The sequence below is a fragment of the Calidris pugnax genome, unplaced genomic scaffold (genome assembly GCF_001431845.1).
Source record: "Calidris pugnax isolate Ruff unplaced genomic scaffold, ASM143184v1 scaffold118, whole genome shotgun sequence".
Classification (NCBI taxonomy): domain Eukaryota; kingdom Metazoa; phylum Chordata; class Aves; order Charadriiformes; family Scolopacidae; genus Calidris; species Calidris pugnax.
The window spans coordinates 4,930,093-4,949,620 of NW_015090855.1; the positions used below are offsets into that span (position 1 = coordinate 4,930,093).

At 39.8% G+C, this 19,528-nt stretch overlaps 1 protein-coding gene across 1 annotated transcript; it reads left to right on the forward strand.

Moving 5' to 3' along the window:
* The first annotated feature begins 841 nt into the window (after positions 1-841).
* On the forward strand, positions 842-17,332 carry LOC106889039 (protein-glutamine gamma-glutamyltransferase 6-like). Its single transcript, XM_014943688.1, has 15 exons — positions 842-1,046; positions 1,155-1,301; positions 2,313-2,427; positions 4,450-4,623; positions 4,827-5,066; positions 8,764-8,882; positions 9,963-10,091; positions 10,254-10,434; positions 10,684-10,819; positions 11,653-11,756; positions 11,840-12,082; positions 13,497-13,814; positions 14,783-14,946; positions 15,679-15,803; positions 16,835-17,332. Exons 3-15 carry the CDS (start codon positions 2,421-2,423, stop codon positions 16,983-16,985), a joined length of 2,091 nt encoding a protein of 696 aa, XP_014799174.1. The 5' UTR covers positions 842-1,046; positions 1,155-1,301; positions 2,313-2,420; the 3' UTR covers positions 16,986-17,332.
* The last annotated feature ends 2,196 nt before the right edge of the window (positions 17,333-19,528 follow it).

Consider the following 19,528-nt stretch of genomic DNA (forward strand, 5'->3'; position numbering starts at 1 on the left):
CTACTTATCCACCCACAGGATGTTGGTACAAGACTTTACTGGACGTATAACGAGATGAGCTACAGTGAGGATGTACAAGTCACCCACAGTGGTACCCCCTCTTTTTCTCCTCACGTTCCTCAAGGCTCACCAGCACCAAGAAGTCTCATCGTGTAGACCAAACAATTGAAGTTCAAGCTCAAGCATAGCCTTGGATTTAGGACGCGGATCTACACATAATGCCTTCTCTTTACACCTCATGTGTGCGTGAAAACCACCAGAGTATGCTAAAGCCAAGAGAATTACGAGAGCTGAAAGGAGAGAAGCTTGTAAACTGCATCTCTACAGGAACTGAAGGGAAGGCAACACCCTTTCCCTGCAACACTTCACACACACATAAAATTAATGTGTCTAATTAAAGGCATGACTACTTGGATGCGGACTCACAGAAGGGATTCTGCCGGGTTTTATGTGGAAGTTGTACTGATCTCTTTCTAGTAAAGAGTAGCAACAACACAAGCTTTAAGGAGCAATATAGTTACCCCGAGGACACAATAGCACAATACTTGAACAATGGATAAAATTATTAAGGAGATGAATAGGAAAAAAAAAAAAAAGAGTATTTTTTTCTCTGAAAGTTAGTGGACTACACTGCAATTTCAAGGCTGTGAAACAAGGGAAAAGGAGGAACCAAATATTTTGAACCCTTTTGGATGATGGGTGGGTGGAATCAGGCTAGGAAAAACACCGGTGACAATGTTAAGTCCTTAGTCACTTAGGAACCATGACCGCTGCATTCCAAAGGGATTACGAAAGCAGCTGCTGATGCTTTTCTGTGGTGAAGGTGCGACTGGCAGGTGCCGCGTTGGGATGTAGGCCACTCTGAGAGAGGTTCTGGTGGCTTGGTGAACACCACTGTGGGTGTGACATCCAGAGGTAAAGGAGGTGGTTGCAGCTGAGAGAGAAAAAGTGTTCTGAGATTTAATTACTTATGTGAGTAGCAAGGAAGAAGAAAGGAAACAGTCATACTCCAGAGGGAGCAATGTGTAACATCTGAAGCAATCACGGTAAGTACTGAACGCCTGGACTTAAGAACTGGTCGATGCGGTTTGTCACTAAGGCTGTGTGTGAAGACCAGGTAACATCAGAGGCTTGTGGCTCTTATGGTTTCCAAGGAATATGAATTAAGGAAAAGAGGAAAAGGCCAAGTAAAGTAGCTCTGAACAGCAATCAAATCCATTTGAAGAGATTCCTGGAACAAGTTTTGACAGCCTGAACATCCTGGAAACTTTCAAGCGGAGGAAGGACCTCTGAATTATAATGTAAGTGGAGATACACCATTCCATATATACTGCTGCCAAGTGGGAAGGGTTTTAGTGTTTTCTTTTCAGGACAGGGCTAGCATTGATGTCATATAAGTACTCTTTTAGTCTTTCTGGTATCAAAACAAAGTTTCTTAAAAAGGTGGCAGAAGCCATATTTTTTGGTTAAAAAAAAATAATAAAAAAAATCAACCTTAGAAACAGCTGTTGGAGTTTAATTTCTGCTTCTTTTTCAGTTGGATTTTTTTTTCTTAACTTAAAACTTAAAATTCAGAATATTTTTACTTTTTAAGTCTTTACTGGGTGCTAAAACAGTATCAATGGATCTCTGGAATCTTAAACAGATAAATATTCCTGCCAACAGCTATGTTATGTTATTATCTGTACACTTTTAAGCAAGGGTATAAAAATAAAAAGGAATATATTTACAGTTGTTAACACAGACTTAGAGCTTGCACTGATTAAAAACTACTCAAGGTTAATAGCTTGGGAGGGGGGTGAAATAAAACTTTTGCTGAAATATTAGAATAGTAGTATGGAGCTGACTAACGCAACAGGTAAACAGACATTTGTTTCTGATGGGAGTTTATAATTTCACAGAAGTCAGGGGGTGTTGGAGATAATTTGAGACCCTCAAAAACTCCCTCCAAAACCAACTCACAGCTTACCAGAAGTGACATTAACCAATCTGGAAGTTAAGTAATCAGGAAATGCTCCTTTTTCCTTCATACGGCTTTTACGTCCCACCACACTCCCTGTTTCCTCATCCTTAAATATAACTTATTCACGGCACACCTATTATCCTTTGTAGGAAGTTCTTCTTGACTTGGGATTCAAGAGAACGCATTTCCTCTGAGTAAATAATTTTGGTATCTCCTCCCATAATTACACCCACGTTGAGTAGGAACATTGGCATTAGACATACATATATTATAGGAACCAGTTAATTCATTTGACAAGTCTACAGGTATTAATAACAACTAAGTACCTCTCCCTTCTCTCAAATTTCAGCCGACAGCACGAAAAGATTGCTGGGTTTTTTCTTTTTATGATTAAAGTGACTTGGACATCCTTGAAGAACAAAGTAGAAGGTGTATGCAATTCTCATAAGCTGAGGGAATGGCAGGTGAGTTCTGCGTGTCATTTGCTTCCCTTGAGCAGGGAAGCCCTAACTTTATTCAGGACTCTTTCCTTAAGATACATGCCCTGTAGCTATCTGCTCAGATTTCTTATCTGAAGGAAATTTTATATTGTAATTCATTCTCGTACTTCATTTTCAAAGTTTTATTGTTGTTATTGTTAAGACCTGTTTGATAATAACTTTTGAACTAAGTAGAAGATATTTGGGGGGGAAGAAAAGAAATTCCCATTACTTCAAAAGGCACCATGCACAACTCCATCTAACCCTCTTATTTTTTAAATGCTATTTCACAGATGTGTTATGCTTTGTATTAACAAAATTAGTAATCCTTCCTAATGGACCTGTGAGCATGGAGCCTATAGGTGGGAATTCCAAAATGCATTAAACCCTACCAAAGGAAAACAGTAACAACAATATCTCTGCTTTTTAAAGTTTTAAATTAAGATTATTACTGAACTGGGCAACTACAAAGCAGGGTTCTCTCTTGTTTAATGATGAAACAAACACTTTCAGATCAGTTTTTAAAATGTTGTTTTGCAGGGAAAAGCAGCAGCCTACTGCACTTCACTGCTGTTCCAGACAGTCATACTAAAGATTCTCTCTTTCAGCCCATCAATGCTTACACACGTTACTTCTCTGTGCTTTTAGACTACAAACAAGAAAGATATTGTTCCTTGAATTTAATGATTTTTTTTTTTTTTGCATAAGTTAGATTTTACTTTTACTTCTTCTCCAAAGATTATATGTAAACGGTACTTTAATATGCAGCTATATTGTTTCAGATCTGACTTAGCATTTCATTGCTATGTTATATGGTATGAGATAGACTTGGGAGCTTGGTTGAAGATCACTGCTATAGTAATGCCTGGTGCCATAGGCCTTAATCCATCCTTTCCATCCCTCTCTTTTGTTGTTGTTTTATTTTGAATTCCCTTTAGAATGGTGCTGGTCATGTCCACCCATCCTGTCTCTCTCTCCCCTCCCCACCCTAGCCCCATTGCATTTATGATACTAGCATTAATAAAAACGATTTTTAGAATCGTTTCACAATTTTAGAATCTTCTCTGAGGTGCTTGCCCTGAGCATTTGCCAAAATGTACCACACCATGCTCCAGGTGTACTCTGTGGAGTCTCAGAGGGCAGGTATAAACACAGAGGACGGTGCCTCTCAGAACTCCTGAAGACACGATAATTGCTGAAGTGTGAGCCCAGCAATAAAACACGAACTATAGAAGGGAAAACAATCTCACAAGGAGGATCATATGCATACTTGCTTGCCAAAAAGTCAGTTTAGCATTTAAGGCATCAAGAGCCACTTTATGGGTTTTAAACCACAGACCATAATAACAGTATGTGTGCAGGACACTCAATATCAGAGGACTCCAAGCACACTAAGTCATCAGAATTCCTCCAGGACACGAAGGCAGTGCCTACTCGAGCAGGAATCCCAGTGGTCCAGCTGTCACTTTGGGCAGAACTAAATTCAGACTGACTGATTTCTTTGTCAAAAGCTCTAAGTTATGTCCTGAAATACCTCTGAATCATTCGTATAAGACAGATGATCTCTCACCATGTATCTTTCCCTACTCTAGGCCAAACGGCACCAGGATGTAAGCAGGAAAGGCAAGATGTCCTAATAGCCATTTCTGAGATCCTAAAAAATATATAAGTTGAAAATGTAGAAGAGCTACAGGCCATTTTATTTGATGCTGACCATGAAATGATGCTGATTTGCCCCATGTAAATTTTTTTAAGTCCAGTGAAAAAACAGCATCCAGTACTGCATAGGCAGTATCTAAGTCCTCAGTGTATGACAGCCCTGTAACAAAACCGAAGCAAAAATTTCTATTATTGACCACTAGATTTAATCAATTTAATGGAGCGTCTGGTTTTTAGTTGTCCTTCCTCTGATAAAAGATAATTGCTCTTAGTAACCTCATCATGCCATTTACCAGCAAATGACTTCCTTCCGTGCTGCTTCTTCACGTCTTTTCTCCTATTTTACAGATCTGACACCGACACATATCAGCTGGCAGCCATCACTAAACGCAAGAGCACACCATACTGACAAATATGCCAACACCGAGTTGACTGTGAGGCGAGGACAAGGCTTCACTATTTCCCTGTACTTCAACAGACCAAGGCAGAATGGGGAGAGCCTAGCGTTCGTCACTGAAATAGGTAACGCTCCCTTAGCTTAACCCAGGTGCTCACACAACCATAATCTTTAATCCCTGTAGTTCTCCCCTTATTCTATTTAGAGATGCAATCTTTCTTCACGTATTTTTAATGCTTCCCCCCCACCAACGTGCTCATTTCAAGCATGATGTTAATATTGAAAGCCCTCTCTGGAATGGAAACCAATTGCCCCTTCTTTCTGGCAGGACCTGCCCCCTCAGAGTCTCATCGTACAAAGGCTGTATTTAAGGTCTCCGAGGCGGGGGCAAGCGGCTGGACTGCTGTCCAAGGGTCCACCGAGTCCGGCTACACCAACTTCACAATCACCAGCCCAGCCAACGCTGTCATCGGACGGTACAACCTCACCCTCCAAGTAACCTCCGGGAACAAGATCTTCTCCAGATTCCTGGGGCAGTTTGTGTTACTCTTCAACCCTTGGTGCCAAGGTAGGTACCAACGCCTTTGCTCTTGAATGTATCTGACCTGTTTGCTTCCATATCTGCACAGGGAGCTTGCTCCCTCGGGCTGTGTCTTTGGGACACCAGTGGCAGAAATCTCAACTGTCTTTTCAGATCTCTGGTTTCACTACATTAAAAAACTGCTGCTGCACCTGTCCTCCCCCTGCTTTTGTCCTAATTAAATGCACTGCATGATGTGATTTCATAGGCTCTTTCTTCAGGACCGAGCAGATCACCCTTTTCTGTAGACGAGGGCTGACAGACTTTCATAAGTGCATGTACTTCTCAGAACTTGGAGCAAGCACACAGTAACATCCTTGACTTGCACCAAAATCCAAGCAAGACTGCTCTTGTAGATAACTGCAAAGACAATAGGTCAACTAACTTTATAAAAACTGATAGAGGGCCAGTGTGAAGCAGGCTGGCATTTCCCACATCTTTCATCACGGGTTGAAAAGAGACATCTCTTGCTGCTCCATTTTCTATTTTTGCAGCTTCAGCATGTTGCAGAAGAAATGCAATTTCCTAAACTCAGATTTCACAACTACATGGTAGTCTAGAAACCCCAGATTAGTCTTAAAATATACCGCTCTAGAATTAAGTGAGTTCTTAGCCAGCTGAGTGACTAAAGAGCTTATGAAAGAAAAGTTACCACAATCATCCACTATTTTCTTCTGTGGCCATATGTTAGTCAAGGGCCACTAACAAATATGTCAAGAGTCAAGATGAAAAAAGCTGCTAATTAACTCAGGATGTCTTGGAAGACAGAAATAATTATAGAAGTATGTTCAGGAAACTCAGACTGTCTCTGCATAGACAGTCCTGAGGGAAAAACCTTCCCAGAACCTCCTGAAAGATCACTTGTGGTGTAACTTCTAATTGATGGAAACCACACTGCAGGGACTGAAATATTTGACAGCTCCTCAACTGGAACACCAGTAGAGCAGTGGGACTCAGGAGATTAGGCAAATTATTCTCAGATGAAAGCTGAGAAAAATTAAGCTGCACCATTCCATTTTAAAAGTAATGACTTTGCAGAACCCCCCAGATTTATCAGATGATGCAGTGACTGCTGCCAAACAAAAGGGAGTATCCTTAAAGTAGGATGCTGCTGAATAAGCTTCTGTGGAGTGGAATAACTCCCTGGTCCTGACAAAGAGGAACAAACTAAGTTTGAGGGTACGTTACCACTACAGTAAGTGTCATAGCAGAAGGGAAAGAGAATATTTATTTTCTCAGCAAAGGATAAATGGTAGATCTGGTCTGTAGATGTGGTTCCACATGGGAGCTTATTCATTAGCTGGAAAATACAGTAATTAATTCATAAACTGTAATATCAGTAAAGAACTACAATCAAGGAAACAATCAGGACTGGAGATGAAAGAAAAAGCACTGGATTGGAGAAAATCTGTTAGTGGATCCTTAAATGTCATCTGAAAAAAACCCCTCTGATCAAATGGTTCATTACTGACTTTGATACATTTAATTCATTATTAGCACTCTTTATTCTAGTAGTTAACTGTACATTTCTTCAGTAAGTATTATGTCCCAGTGCTATCTATAGCATCACAAGTGAAAATGTCAATTTTAAAGCTTTAGGGGATAAAAGGATACGTATGTCTGAGAACTCTGTAGAATCTGTCTTTTTCCCTAAATGTCTGATACTTGCCACTTGCTTCAGTGGAAAGATTATATTAAGAAATTACTAGAAATACATCTACATTAGAAAGTGTACTTACATATTGATTAAAAACTATCAGTAGAAATTTACATCCTGATTGTTTCTCACTACACCAGGATAAACTTTGAACTCCAGAATTAGAGGACAGAAGAGGCAACAACTTTGTGTTTTTGTATTAAAAGCAACTAATTTAATAAAGGATCAGGTCTATAGTGATCTGTCTTTCTATAACTGTGAAAATAGAGGATTATTGTGGCTGATTGCATTTTTTCCTCCTGCTGAGAGTAACAGAAGAAGGGGTTGTTACTACTAAGTCATACTTGAAAGGAAGAGATTTGTTGTGGTGTGTTGTGGGGGCTTTTTTCCTACTTTTAAAATAATGTTAATTTTACTCTGGGTTGTTGCTAAGAATAGTGTTGTTATAAAAAAGTCTAAGTATATTTATACAAAGTATGGCTCTATCATGTTATAATAGAGAGCATATAAACCTTAGAAAAAAAAAGACATTCTTCAAGTGACAATAGAAGGACATTTAGATCACTCAGAATCATAAACTCATAACACTAGAAGAATCTTGGGCAATTATCTAGTCCCACGCCATGCTCTAACACAGGTTCAGTTTAGTACTTAAGTAATTCCTCACAGATCTCAAATTCCTTCTTAATGACCAGTCTCACAGATCTCAAATTCCTTCTTACTGAGCAGCCATTAGGGAGGGAAGCTCCAGTACCTCCCCCAGCAATTCACTCCAATAAAATAATAGCCTTTCTATTGCATTTTTTCCCTATTAACCAACCAAATCTTTTTTGCTTTGATTTCGGCATATAACTTCTCATCCTGCATAGAACAGATTTACTCCTCCCCTGCCCCTTCCTCTTCACCAAAATTTCTGACATTGATTACCATGCTTGCCCCATTCCTCACCCCAATTCTTTTTGCTTCCTTACGTAATTTGGAGTTAGTTGTTAATTCATAAATTATATTTTCTTCATAAGTTATATTTTCAGGATTGCTGAGAATTCTCAGTGCTCCTCTCCCTCTTTCTAACTGGTCTACAACTATAAGTGCAGCACCTGGAACTGTGCACAGTTCTTTAGGCCCATGCTGGCCCAAAAGCTTGGGAATCAATGTTGATATTATTTTTAAAAGAAAAGAGTGTGGGCAGCTACGACAAAAATACTTATGTGATATAACTTTTAAAATAAACTACACAATCTTTTTATTTGCAGGAAGGAAAGGATGGGAAGTTCCTATAGGAAGGTAAAGAAGTTGACTCAATAAAATAGAAAAGCTAATTTTTATAGACATTTCCTGAAATCCTGAAGGTTTCAGAAAATAATTTTAAACACTATGAAGTTAAACACAGCAATAAATAGACATTGCTATCTGAAGAGTGAACAAAACAACCCGAACATCCATGGGAAGCCAATGCTTTCATAGCAGCTGTTTCCTGTGCCACAGAAACCAATGAATAACTGAAAACTTCAGAGTAGCTGAAAACAAAGAGAATGGTGGAGCAGACTATCCTAATAACATTTCTGATAGCACTTTGGATCAGGCAAGTAGAGACCTTCATTTAGAAATCTTAAAACAAGACAAACATGACTGGAAAACAGAAAAATGTCATCTATGTGATTCTTTTCAAATGTCTATTTTACCTCTAGTTAATCTTAGAAGGCAGAGTAACCCAGAGAGCTAGCCTGGACTTTTCTCAGTCTTCTTCACAAAAATACAGTGTACAGATAGGGGACATCTAGATAATACAAAAAAATACACAAAGACTAAACTAAAATTAGGGGAAAAAAATATTGAAGTAATATAACATGGATCCTGCCCCGGCCACATACAGTAGCAGGCTTTTCCACTGAACTGCACATGTTTGGGGAGCTATAACATTGCGTTTTCCAAATAGTTTTCCCCTTGCTAATCACGATAGAAATGTTTTTGAAAGGTTGCTGGTATTCTCAGATTTAAGTGTAAAAGCACGTGCAACTTGGTTTTCAGGTGATGCTGTGTACATGGCTAATGAGAATGAGAGACAAGAATATGTTCTAAATGAAAATGGAATAATATTTGTGGGCAACGCAAAATACATTGAAGCAAGAGGATGGTACTATGGACAGGTAAGCCATAAGGAATTCATTCGATGTGTTTTCCAAATAGTTTTCCCCTTGCTAAATCAAGATAGAAATGTTTTTGAAAGGTTGCTGGTATTCTCAGATTTAAGTGTAAAAGCACGTGCAACTTGGTTTTCAGGTGATGCTGTGTACATGGCTAATGAGAATGAGAGACAAGAATATGTTCTAAATGAAAATGGAATAATATTTGTGGGCAACGCAAAATACATTGAAGCAAGAGGATGGTACTATGGACAGGTAAGCCATAAGGAATTCATTTGGGCTCCTATTCTGTCTCCAATAGCATTTTCTCTTATCATTATTTGCCCCTCTGATAGGCATGCGGGCTCCTCTCTCCAATAGCATTTTCCCTTATCATTATTTGCCCCTCTGATAGGCATGCCTATTTATATGAAAACTGAACAAACCTGGCTAGGCTTACTTGGGGTTTGCTCAGTAATAGGATTTTGGTGTGAGAGAAGGCTCAGCCCAGCACTGCAGCCAGGACTGACTTCTACACGTGCTAGAAGCTCATGGTACAAGTGTGGACCTCATCTGTGACCAAAACATCCACAGTACAAGTGACAATATACTTGCGTGGCTCCAACGCAGCCATTATTTTTGTAATGCAGTCACAGTGGGCCAGAACTGACACTGACACAGAAGTATAGAATGGTTTGGGTTGGAAGGGACCTATAAAGATCATCTAGTCCAACCCCACTGCAATAAGCAGTGACATCTTCAACTAGATCAGGTTGCTCAGAGCCCCTTCCAACCTGACCTTGAGTGTTTCCAGGGATATGACTTGAGGATCTAATCACTGCAGTCAGAACAAGCTTGGTGGTTTTAGGTTTACTGCAGTCATCTCTTCTGATGGCAAAAGGCATCCCACCAGATTTTTGCTTGAATTAGTTAGCCTTGTCTTTAGCCAATAATGCAGTATGAACTGCACACTACTGTCTATGTGCTCACTGTCCCTGTCACCATCAGGCTGCAATATCTTAGAAAGGAGGAACCACAATAGAATTTCCTCTAGCTCTGTGAAACTATGTATTTTCTTAAAAAAATTTTCTTATCTGATCACAGTTTCAAGATCACCTGCTAAACATCTGTCTCACCATGCTTGATCTGAGCCTGTACTATCGCCAGGATGCAGCCATGGATGTATCCCGAAGAGGAGATCCTAAATATGTGGGGCGAGTAATCAGTTCTATGGTAAGAAATGGACAACTTAATCTGAATTCCACATGCTTAAGCAGAAAGCATTAGTTACACCAGTGAGACTCAGCCACCTGCACCTCAAACAACATAATTAACTAGAAATGGTGCATTACACACAATTGACTTTGTGCATTCTGTCCATTGGTTTATTTTTAGATCAATGGAAATGATAATGATAATGGAGTTCTCCTGGGGAAGTGGCAAGGAAGTTTCCATTCACATGAGAACCCATCCAGGTGGGATGGCAGCGTGGTCATCCTCCAGAAGTGGCGTCAGGACAACTACAAGCCTGTTCAGTATGGCCAGTGCTGGGTTTTTGCAGGCGTGATGTGTACAGGTAAGCTTTAAAAATAGAGGGCCGTGGTGAAATGGAGGCATCTGTGACCTCTGCTTTTATCTAAGCTATAAAGCAATTAATCCTACAAGAGGAACAGTGCTCAGAAGACTGCGAATGCTGAAGAATCACAAAAGATTTAGATGCTTAACTTCATTTCTCAGGTATTTGTAATCACTGAACTAAAGCTATGTGTGCTTTTTGTTTGTGTATATTTGTTGTGGTTTGTTTTTTTTTTTTAATATATTTCAGTGCTGAGGTGCTTGGGGATTCCAACTCGTTTGATTTCAAATTTTAACTCTGCCCATGATGTGGATAGAAACCTGAGTATTGATAAGTACTATGACAGCTCTGGAAAGAGTCTTAATATCGGCAAGGATTCCACATGGTAAATATTTTTTTTGCATCTCACCAATAATTAGAGAGAGGATGAAACTTAAAACCATGAACACTATTAGTAAAATAGTGATTGGACAACATTTAATACAAATATCTAAATCAATACACTAGACATCCATTTGGAAAGAAAACATACTTCATGGCTTTGAGGTAACAGTTACTTCAACCAACCAGCCCAATTTTTTGCGGTGCCTGGCCTCAAACAAGTTGCAACTTTCTTTAAAAAGTGTGTTTCCATTGACAATGTACCAGTTCACAAGGCTGCTTTAATTAAACAGGACAAAAGAGATTCATAGAGAATAAGATGACAAACAGCCACAAAACCCAGTAGTCTCAATGTACTATCTAATTCAGAAAGTGCCTAATTCTCTGACTGGGAAAATTCATAGAGCATATCAGGGAGAGGGTCATTCTACTCATATGCTGTTCTTATCTCTTTTCTAAACATCTACTGCTGCACACTACTGTAGACAGAGTATTGGACTTTATGACCATTTTATTTGACCCAGTATAGTTATTTTAAGTTTCTATTTAAACAAAACTGAACACAATCACCAAGCGTTGTCTATATCCCCAGTTTAAATCTTTCACTTACAGTTCATATTGCTCCCAAACCAAGCTGCTGGCACCTATAATCTCCCCCTCCCTGCCTTGAGGTCTACACCCTAAAAGCAGGCAGTAAAACTATCCTTTGAAAGACACAGTGAGTTGCTGTAACTAGACAGCCCCTGTCACATCTTAGAGAATCTTTTAAAAACAAAATCCCTTGCTCATTTAGAATTGTAAGTTCATATGACTCTAGACATTGTTCTTTGTCTCCAGGGATTATCACGTCTGGAATGAGAGCTGGTTCGTTCGCCCAGACCTGGGAACACCATACAATGGGTGGCAGGTTTTAGATGCAACTCCACAAGAACAAAGCAAAGGTAAGGTCTTAGCAAGACTTAACATCTCTTTTCCAAAATGAGCATGACTAAAAGTTTGGCTTTTTTTCCCCCCCGTGTTTTAGGATTATTTCAGTGCGGCCCTGCATCTGTCAGAGCCATCAAAGAAGGTGATGTAAACTTGGATTATGACACCTTATTTGTGTATACGGAGGTGAACGCTGATTGCAACAGATGGATTGTATACAAGGATGGAACTAAGAAAAGAGTCTATTGTGATACTGAAATAATTGGCAGGTTTATCAGTACCAAAGCTGTGGGCAGCAATTCCCGTGTGGATGTCACCTATAATTACAAATATCCAGAAGGTAAAGGAATTATCACAGATTATTCTCTTTGTTGTCACAATTATCTCCTGCCGAATTCTTGGTGCTAGGATGGGTAACCTGTTTTGTTTGAGCATCTTTCCCCTTCCTTCAGAAAATATTTCTGCCAGTATTCTCAGCCTATATTCTTAATACAATGGGTATTATATCTCTGGGGTTTTGTATCTAGTAGTTTGCCTCTCAAGACACAATACAAAATATACTTTAGTCCTTTACACAGAAGTAAAAAGTGTAATACATACACAAAACAGTGATATGAAATACATTTTATTACTCAAGGCAGACAAACTCCCAAGCTGTCATACCAAAAAGTCTTAAAACTGAGTTCATCAGGTATCATGAACTGTGCACAGGTCTGTAGTATGGGAAGTTACAGATTAATAAGCACTATTTTCCTGACATACCTGGCAGAGGGGATAGGGCAACAGTCAAACTATTAATCCAAAACCTTAAATTCCAGTCCTCTAGCACTAGACATCCATCTCCCCTATAGGGATGCTCATCTCCATGCTCAGCCTCTCCCAGCAAATAAATTCCTCCTTGCTGTGTCCATTCCAACTCCTCATCTGTCCTTTTGAAGAGCCATTACACCCTGCTCCTGGGGAGGGTGACTCAATCTCCCTCTCTGGCTGTATAAATTCTGAGTGATGCTCTCTTGTGCTTCTGCTCTGACATCCTGCCATCAGCCACCCAGCCATTCTGTCATTACGTGCTTGCACTCCCGGTGGGTTCAGTCTCCACATTATTGGATTTTGGAAACAAAGCTACTAGGAAATAGCAAAGGGACTAAGTGCCACTCATCTGTACTTAGCAAATAAACCAGCAAAGGTTAAGAACTGCGTAGCCACATGTTTGCAGGAATATTTTTATATTCCCTCAAAAACTTGGTACCTATGTCTTTGCATCTTTTTTTTTTTAAATTTAGGTTTACAGATTTCATATAATAGTTTGCTTAATGTTTGTGGCTCTAAGTCTTAAGAAAAGGAGGAAAGATGTATTTAACTTTTTTTTTCCTAAAGCTTGCCATTCAGAATCAGTGGCCACGTTTCAATACTTCACTCCTCAAGGCTTTAGTGCAACCATAGTTAGTATAGAGGCTGATTAGCAAAGTAGCACTTGTCAAACTACTGCATGTTCTGACCAAAGAACACTTGATCCCAAACAAATACAAATGCCTTGCATTTCATTTTAGTGACTTATTCACCTTATTACATATGTTTATTACTTACCTGTGAAAAACCTGAACAGAGGCCTAAATAATATGGGGAACTTTTAGGTGTTGCATGTTTCTGGGTGATGCGGAGCTGACAGCCTATATCACTCTGACAGCCTTTACACAGAGAAGGCACAATGGCAACAAAAGGATTCATTTTACTTGGTTCTCTCCTTTGACCAGGTTCTGCTGAGGAAAGACAAGTTTATAAAAAGGCCTTGGCAAAGATATTTGGATCAAGCGTCACAGAAGGACGCACAGAATCTCCAAGTGAAAGACCACCAGAAAGAATGAGAAACCCTGGGATCTCTGGGAAATTCAAGCTGGCTGAACCTCCAGTGTTTGGCAAAGACATTACTCTACTCTTAATGCTCACTAACCTCGGTACTGACCGCAAGACTGTGAAGGTGGACATGAGTGCATCAACCGTCCTGTACACAAGGAGAACAGTGACAGAGATCCTGAAGGCAAACACTTCTGTGGATCTGGGTTCTAAACAAGGTAACTTTCAATGTCCCTAAGGAGCCAGGATAGCCCTCTTCTTAGCCACATGAAGACAACTTGAAGTAAGAAACATCAGTATCATACCTATATCAGCCTTGTAGCGCATCTACTTGCTCCATCTCTTAATAGCATTGTTTATGACTATGTTCTGCAAGATTTTTTTTCTCCCCTCTGAAAACTTTCCCTAGTTCAACCAGGAATTGAAGGCCTCATGAAAGGTTTTACAGAAGGCTACTTTTATATTATAGCTCCAGAATCAACACTCTATATATGTGTGTGTGTGTGTATATATATAGACATACACATATATGGGTGTGTCTGTGGCGATTATCACATGTATAGGAACACATCTTATGCTTTAAACAAATAGAAAAGTCTGATGTTTGCTTTTGGCACTCAACAAGCAATGCTTTAATAGAAATTAACTAGGGCAAAGGTTAAAAGTTGCACTGAAACTGTCTCTTTTGAAGAGTCAAGGCTATTAAAAACTATCCTAGAGATCATTTTCACCCCCAGGGGCTGCAGAGATAAACATTTTTTCCATACTCAGCAGAGAAGTTGTAGGATTACAGCAATAAGCAGCTGACCAGGTCACTTGAAAAGGATCACTCTGAAACTTGACCCAAACTTTCTTCTTGACTGAGGGAACAGATAAAAATGGTTATACCTCTAATTATAAGAAATGCAAAGGGACAGTGATCCAGTGAAATGCAGATAAGCAGGTTCCATCAGTCTCAGGCCAAAATCCTCCATTCAAAACTGTAAGGGTCAAATGAGTTAAAGCAGAGAACGATCACCAGAAGAGAGAGGTACGCAACCAATCTCACAAGGGAAAAAATATAATCAGACTCCAGGTGTCTTATCTTCTGTTCTCTTCAATAATTTCTAAACCCCTCATAATAGCTCTCTTTTCCTTAGCATTCCTTGATGATGTAATGGTTCCTAAATATGTGTCTGAATTCCAGGAAAACATATCCGGTTAAAGATCCCTTATTCTTATTATGGGAAATACCTGACTACTGACAAAAGGATCCAAGTTACTGCCCTGTGTGAAGTCATGCACAGGCAGGGCCTGAAGCTGCTGGTGGAGAAGACAATCATTTTAGAGGACACAAACATTATCATTAAGGTAAACAATTCTCTCCCTGATGCCCTAAACAGTCAGAAAGAATTAAAGGGTCTTTTTGGAGCTCAGATCTTAAGATGAGAATTTGGGAAAAAAATGCATTAATTTAGGCTGCAATTTCAGACATTGCTAAAATTCTGCTTGCTTAAATTGAGGAAGTACGCACGCGAGAGACCAGTTCTGAATCTTTGTCTGAAGAACAGGGTAGATTCAGAACAGCTGTTACCTTCTTTCCTTCCCAGTCATGTGCCACTGCTTTACGTTCACAGAATTTATTTTCATTTCATCTCTATTCTAGATACTGGCACATGGCTGTGTTGCCTTTAAAAAAACTCTGCCTACTTCCAAAATATAGACTTATTCCCTTAATTCTAATGTACATTAGGGCCAGTTTATATTGTTTCAACACTTTAATGCTAATCAACGGTGTGCAGAAACAAAACAAAAAAAGAAAGCCACTCAGCAACCCAAAGATCAGACAGGTTTGATAAGTTGTGCCTGTATAGTCAGGGCACTGTTTCACTGAAATTGTGCACAAAATACAGTATACAGCTTGACAGCACTATTTAGCTAACCCAAATCCAGCTTTAAGTATTAGGAAAGGCATCTCAACTGCTCCTACAGCATCTCATTCATCCTCAAATGCGAGAGATGCTCTGTTTACAGTTTGACTGAAATCTGACCCCAGAAAAGCGCAAAATAGTGAACGATCAGAAATGTGTCTTTGTCATTTAGGTTCCTCGGCGGATTGTAGTGAACAAAGCTGCAACTCTGGAGATCTCCTACGCCAACCCCCTCCCCGAACCCGTGAGCCGCTGTGTGCTACTCGTGACTTTGATGAATCAACAGGTCAAGATACAGTAAGTGAAAGCTGCAGCGTTCACTCAGTGCTTCTAACATGACCAATAGCATGTTTAGTTTCTCAACGAGACAAAATCATGGTTGAATTGTCAGCTTCATGTTTTCTATTAATGAAAATAAGTACGCCACTACATATATATTGAGATACTATGATTCCTCTATCATGTATTATTTTTCTTCCACATAGGAACTTCTTTAACAACTAAAAACCTCTAACATTCTGCCTTCCTGGGAAAGCAAATGGGCATATCAAACCCTTTTGTATCTCTAATATTTCTTCTACGGCTTGGTTTTGTGTTTCTATTTTTATATACAGTACCCTAATACTACAAAAATAACTCTGAACTAAATCAAATAAGTAAGACATTGCCATAGATCCCCTCATTGCAGCCCACACAAGAAGTCGCTGTATTCTCTTTTAAAGCAGGAGAAAAACCACATAGTCTCAAAACATGAGCAAAATGTTCTTTTTTCTTTTCCTCTGGACTCTGCTGCTTTATGCATTAACTCATATTTTCTGAAGCTTGTTTTATTACAAAGCAACCCAATTTGCTGTGACTCTGGAAATATTTGGACAAAATAATCCATAAAAATACAGGAAACATTATTCCAATAAGAGACTAAGCCCATTTAGGCTAAAAGGAGACACAAAACAGAAGCACCTGGCCATTAAAAAAATTGTATTATTTCCAAAGTGGATATGAACCAAGCAGGCATCAAAGCACTGACCTTTGACATAGAGCTTTCCTATTCTGAGTTTGTGTTGACAATCCAAACTTGTATCCAGTCCTAACTCAGAGGCATGAGGTAGCACTTCTCATTTCCATCAGTCCACTCGAGTAAATGAAGATGGTACTATCTTTTATCAATTCTTAGTCTTCACAAAGCCTAAGTAATTCTCAAAAACCAAGGCTGGGTCTCAAATAACTGTTGGTGCTCTAGCTATCACACAGTTCTGCTTCTTGGGAATCTGAAGGAATGACAATGCAAGCCTGAATTAATTGATTTTTAATTTTTTTTTTTTTTTTAGTTTGGCACGACTGGCACCAAGGGAAAGATCAAAAATTTATTTTGAATTCACACCTCGCAGGGCTGGACCCTTACAGCTGCAAGTAGACTTCTCTTGTGACAAGTTTTCACATGTCAAGGGATTTGTAACCATTGCAGTAGCACCTGCATAATGTGATGGAATCAATCAAAATTTCAGCATTAACATGGCAAGATGTTCTCCTCTGTACAGGGACCATGATGACTGCAAGAAACTTCCCATAAAAATTGGTGACCTCTTACATTGCAATAGAATCAAGTCTCCTGCTTTCACAGTGCTTAATTATTTACTCTCTAATTGTATTTCTCTTTTTGTCCTCTTGTCTAGAAAAATGAAGCTCCTTCCTTGTAGAAATAGTTTCACTGTTTTAACAAATCCCACTGTTAAGCTCCAACTTTAACTTTTCCATCAGATAACACAGTCTCTTTGTGACCACATTCTAATTGTCAGCAATAAATAAAAACTATTCATAAAACTGTATTTTGTAATGAATTGTACATTCCATGGAAATACGAGAAATCACAAGATGAGGAAAATTCTTTTTCCTTCATTTAACAGGTTTCTTACCTTAAAAAGTAGAACATTTCCTCCAGCGTTCATTTAATGTCTGCATTTTGTGACACCTAAAACTCCATGAATGGGGAGGAAAAAAGCCTACGAAGGCTGGAAAAAGCAAACGTTTGGGGTTCACAACAATATTTTTGTAGCCTGCGGGCATAGGCCTGTCACAGAGCAGGCAGCACATCTACATATTCAAATCTGTAACTTAATTCCTATGTAAAGTGACAGAGACCCAAGCACCAGGAAGCACGGGGAGGATCTTGCATTAATGTGGAAGTCCAGCAACACAAGGTAACTCATGCTTCTCGCCCACCAGTGTAAGGTCACCGGAGACCAAAGAACATGTTTGTCTTCCAACCTTCCCCATGCGAGTCCTCCCCAGGCAGCCCCTCTCCACGCCTTTGCCATGATGTTCCCATACAGATGCCTCTTTTGTGGGTTCCCAACCCCAACATCGCCAGGTACCAGATTTCACCTGAAACGCGTTTTTAAGTAGCCTTAAGGATTCTCCATGACTGCAGGCAACACAGCCTCTCCAGGGACTGCGATGAAAGCTGATGACTGATGGGGCACCGTAGCCACCCGGCCACTCTTTGGATGTAGGGTGTGAGGGGTACAAATGGCTCTGAAGATGAAGAGGCATGAAGATTTAGATTTGTTGTCTGACTTCTAAAATGTTTAAAGCAGAACTACTAAGGCCAAAATTCTGAATCACCGAGCCGTCAGGAGTTCAACATGGACATCTTTTATCTGACAGGTGATAATATAGTTTGGGTCAGAAGGGACCTTTAAAGGTCACCTAGTCCATTTCAAAGAGTCTGGTGCATCCAGACACAGTCACAAATTCATACAGAAAAAAATACACAAGAAACCATAACAAAACTTTAGATCCCCTTTTCTAAAAATAAATTTAAGCTGCAGGTAATTAATTTGCCTTTTTGGTTGCAGGCAATTTTGTATGTGGAAACAAAACAGAAAACAGCAACAGACCAAAAGAGACATAACGTAGAAGTGTAGAGGTGAGGAAAAGGAGGGATCACCCCTTAACACCTCTTATTCCTCAGTCACAGCCCACTGGAAGTTCAGCAAGTTCAGCCTGCAGCCTCCTCTCAGGACAAATTGGCAGGCCAGTCTGTAGATAAGTTGTGCCACAGGATGAGGGAGGAGCGAGCGTGATGGAGCTCCAGGAGCAGAGCAGAGTGTCTGTAATTAGCGTGGGCAGGGCTCGCACCAGCAGAACAGCTCGGTGGCTTCCTCCAGGGCCCAGCTCAAGGTGCTGTGCCAAAGAGCCGCAGAGAAAACTACATACATGAATTATGAACGCCAAGCTACACACAAAAATGATTAAAAGCAGAGGCAGCCTTAAACACTCCTCTGTACTTCACAGAAATCCCTGATGCTCCGGTGGCCGCACAGCAACGCCCGCCCGGAGGGATGTGCTGCTTCTTCAGTAGGAAATGTGTATTATAGGTAATCCTCTCAGGAACAGAGGATGAGGACGTCACAACTCAGTATGCTTCCAAGAAAGAATGAATTGTACACAGTTACATGAAAGATCTTCAGGCAGACCTGCCTTTAAAAAAAAAAAAGGTGGTATAAAAAGCCACAATGCTACTGAGCAGCAGCAATGTTAGTTAATGAATTACAACCCTATGAAGATCACCCCATGTCCCATACATCCACGTTGTACAATATGTAGATTTGTCTATACCTGCCCTCTGTACAATCAGCCTCCAAAACCCTAAACTGACACAAACCAAACCATCCAAAATCAAGTTTCTTCTCTCTACTTAAGACTGTATTTCCTTCATTAGATCAAATTTGGGATGTTTTCCCCTTATAATAGTTAAGACACCGGGATAGTGTCTATCATCTTTCCTCAGCCGTTCACCAGTTTTAAATAAGCATAATTAAATTCAAGATTGTGCAATTAAAATAGTCATAAGCAGATGCTTACGTAGGACACTACTACAAAAACAGTAACTAGCAACCACAGGTCACACCCAACTTCTATAAACTCTAGTTTATGTAGTGAAGTTGAGAGTCCTAAGCCTTTCGTTACTCATGTCGGTGGAAGAGGATTCGGAATGTTCTTGCACAGTTTTGTGCCCATAA

Excerpts from the sequence above, each read along its gene's own strand:
- LOC106889039 (XM_014943688.1), top strand. Across the intron at positions 10,092-10,253 it reads GGCGAGTAATCAGTTCTATG|ATCAATGGAAATGATAATGA; the intron begins GTAAGAAATGGA and ends GTTTATTTTTAG. Across the intron at positions 13,815-14,782 it reads GGATCTGGGTTCTAAACAAG|GAAAACATATCCGGTTAAAG; the intron begins GTAACTTTCAAT and ends TCTGAATTCCAG.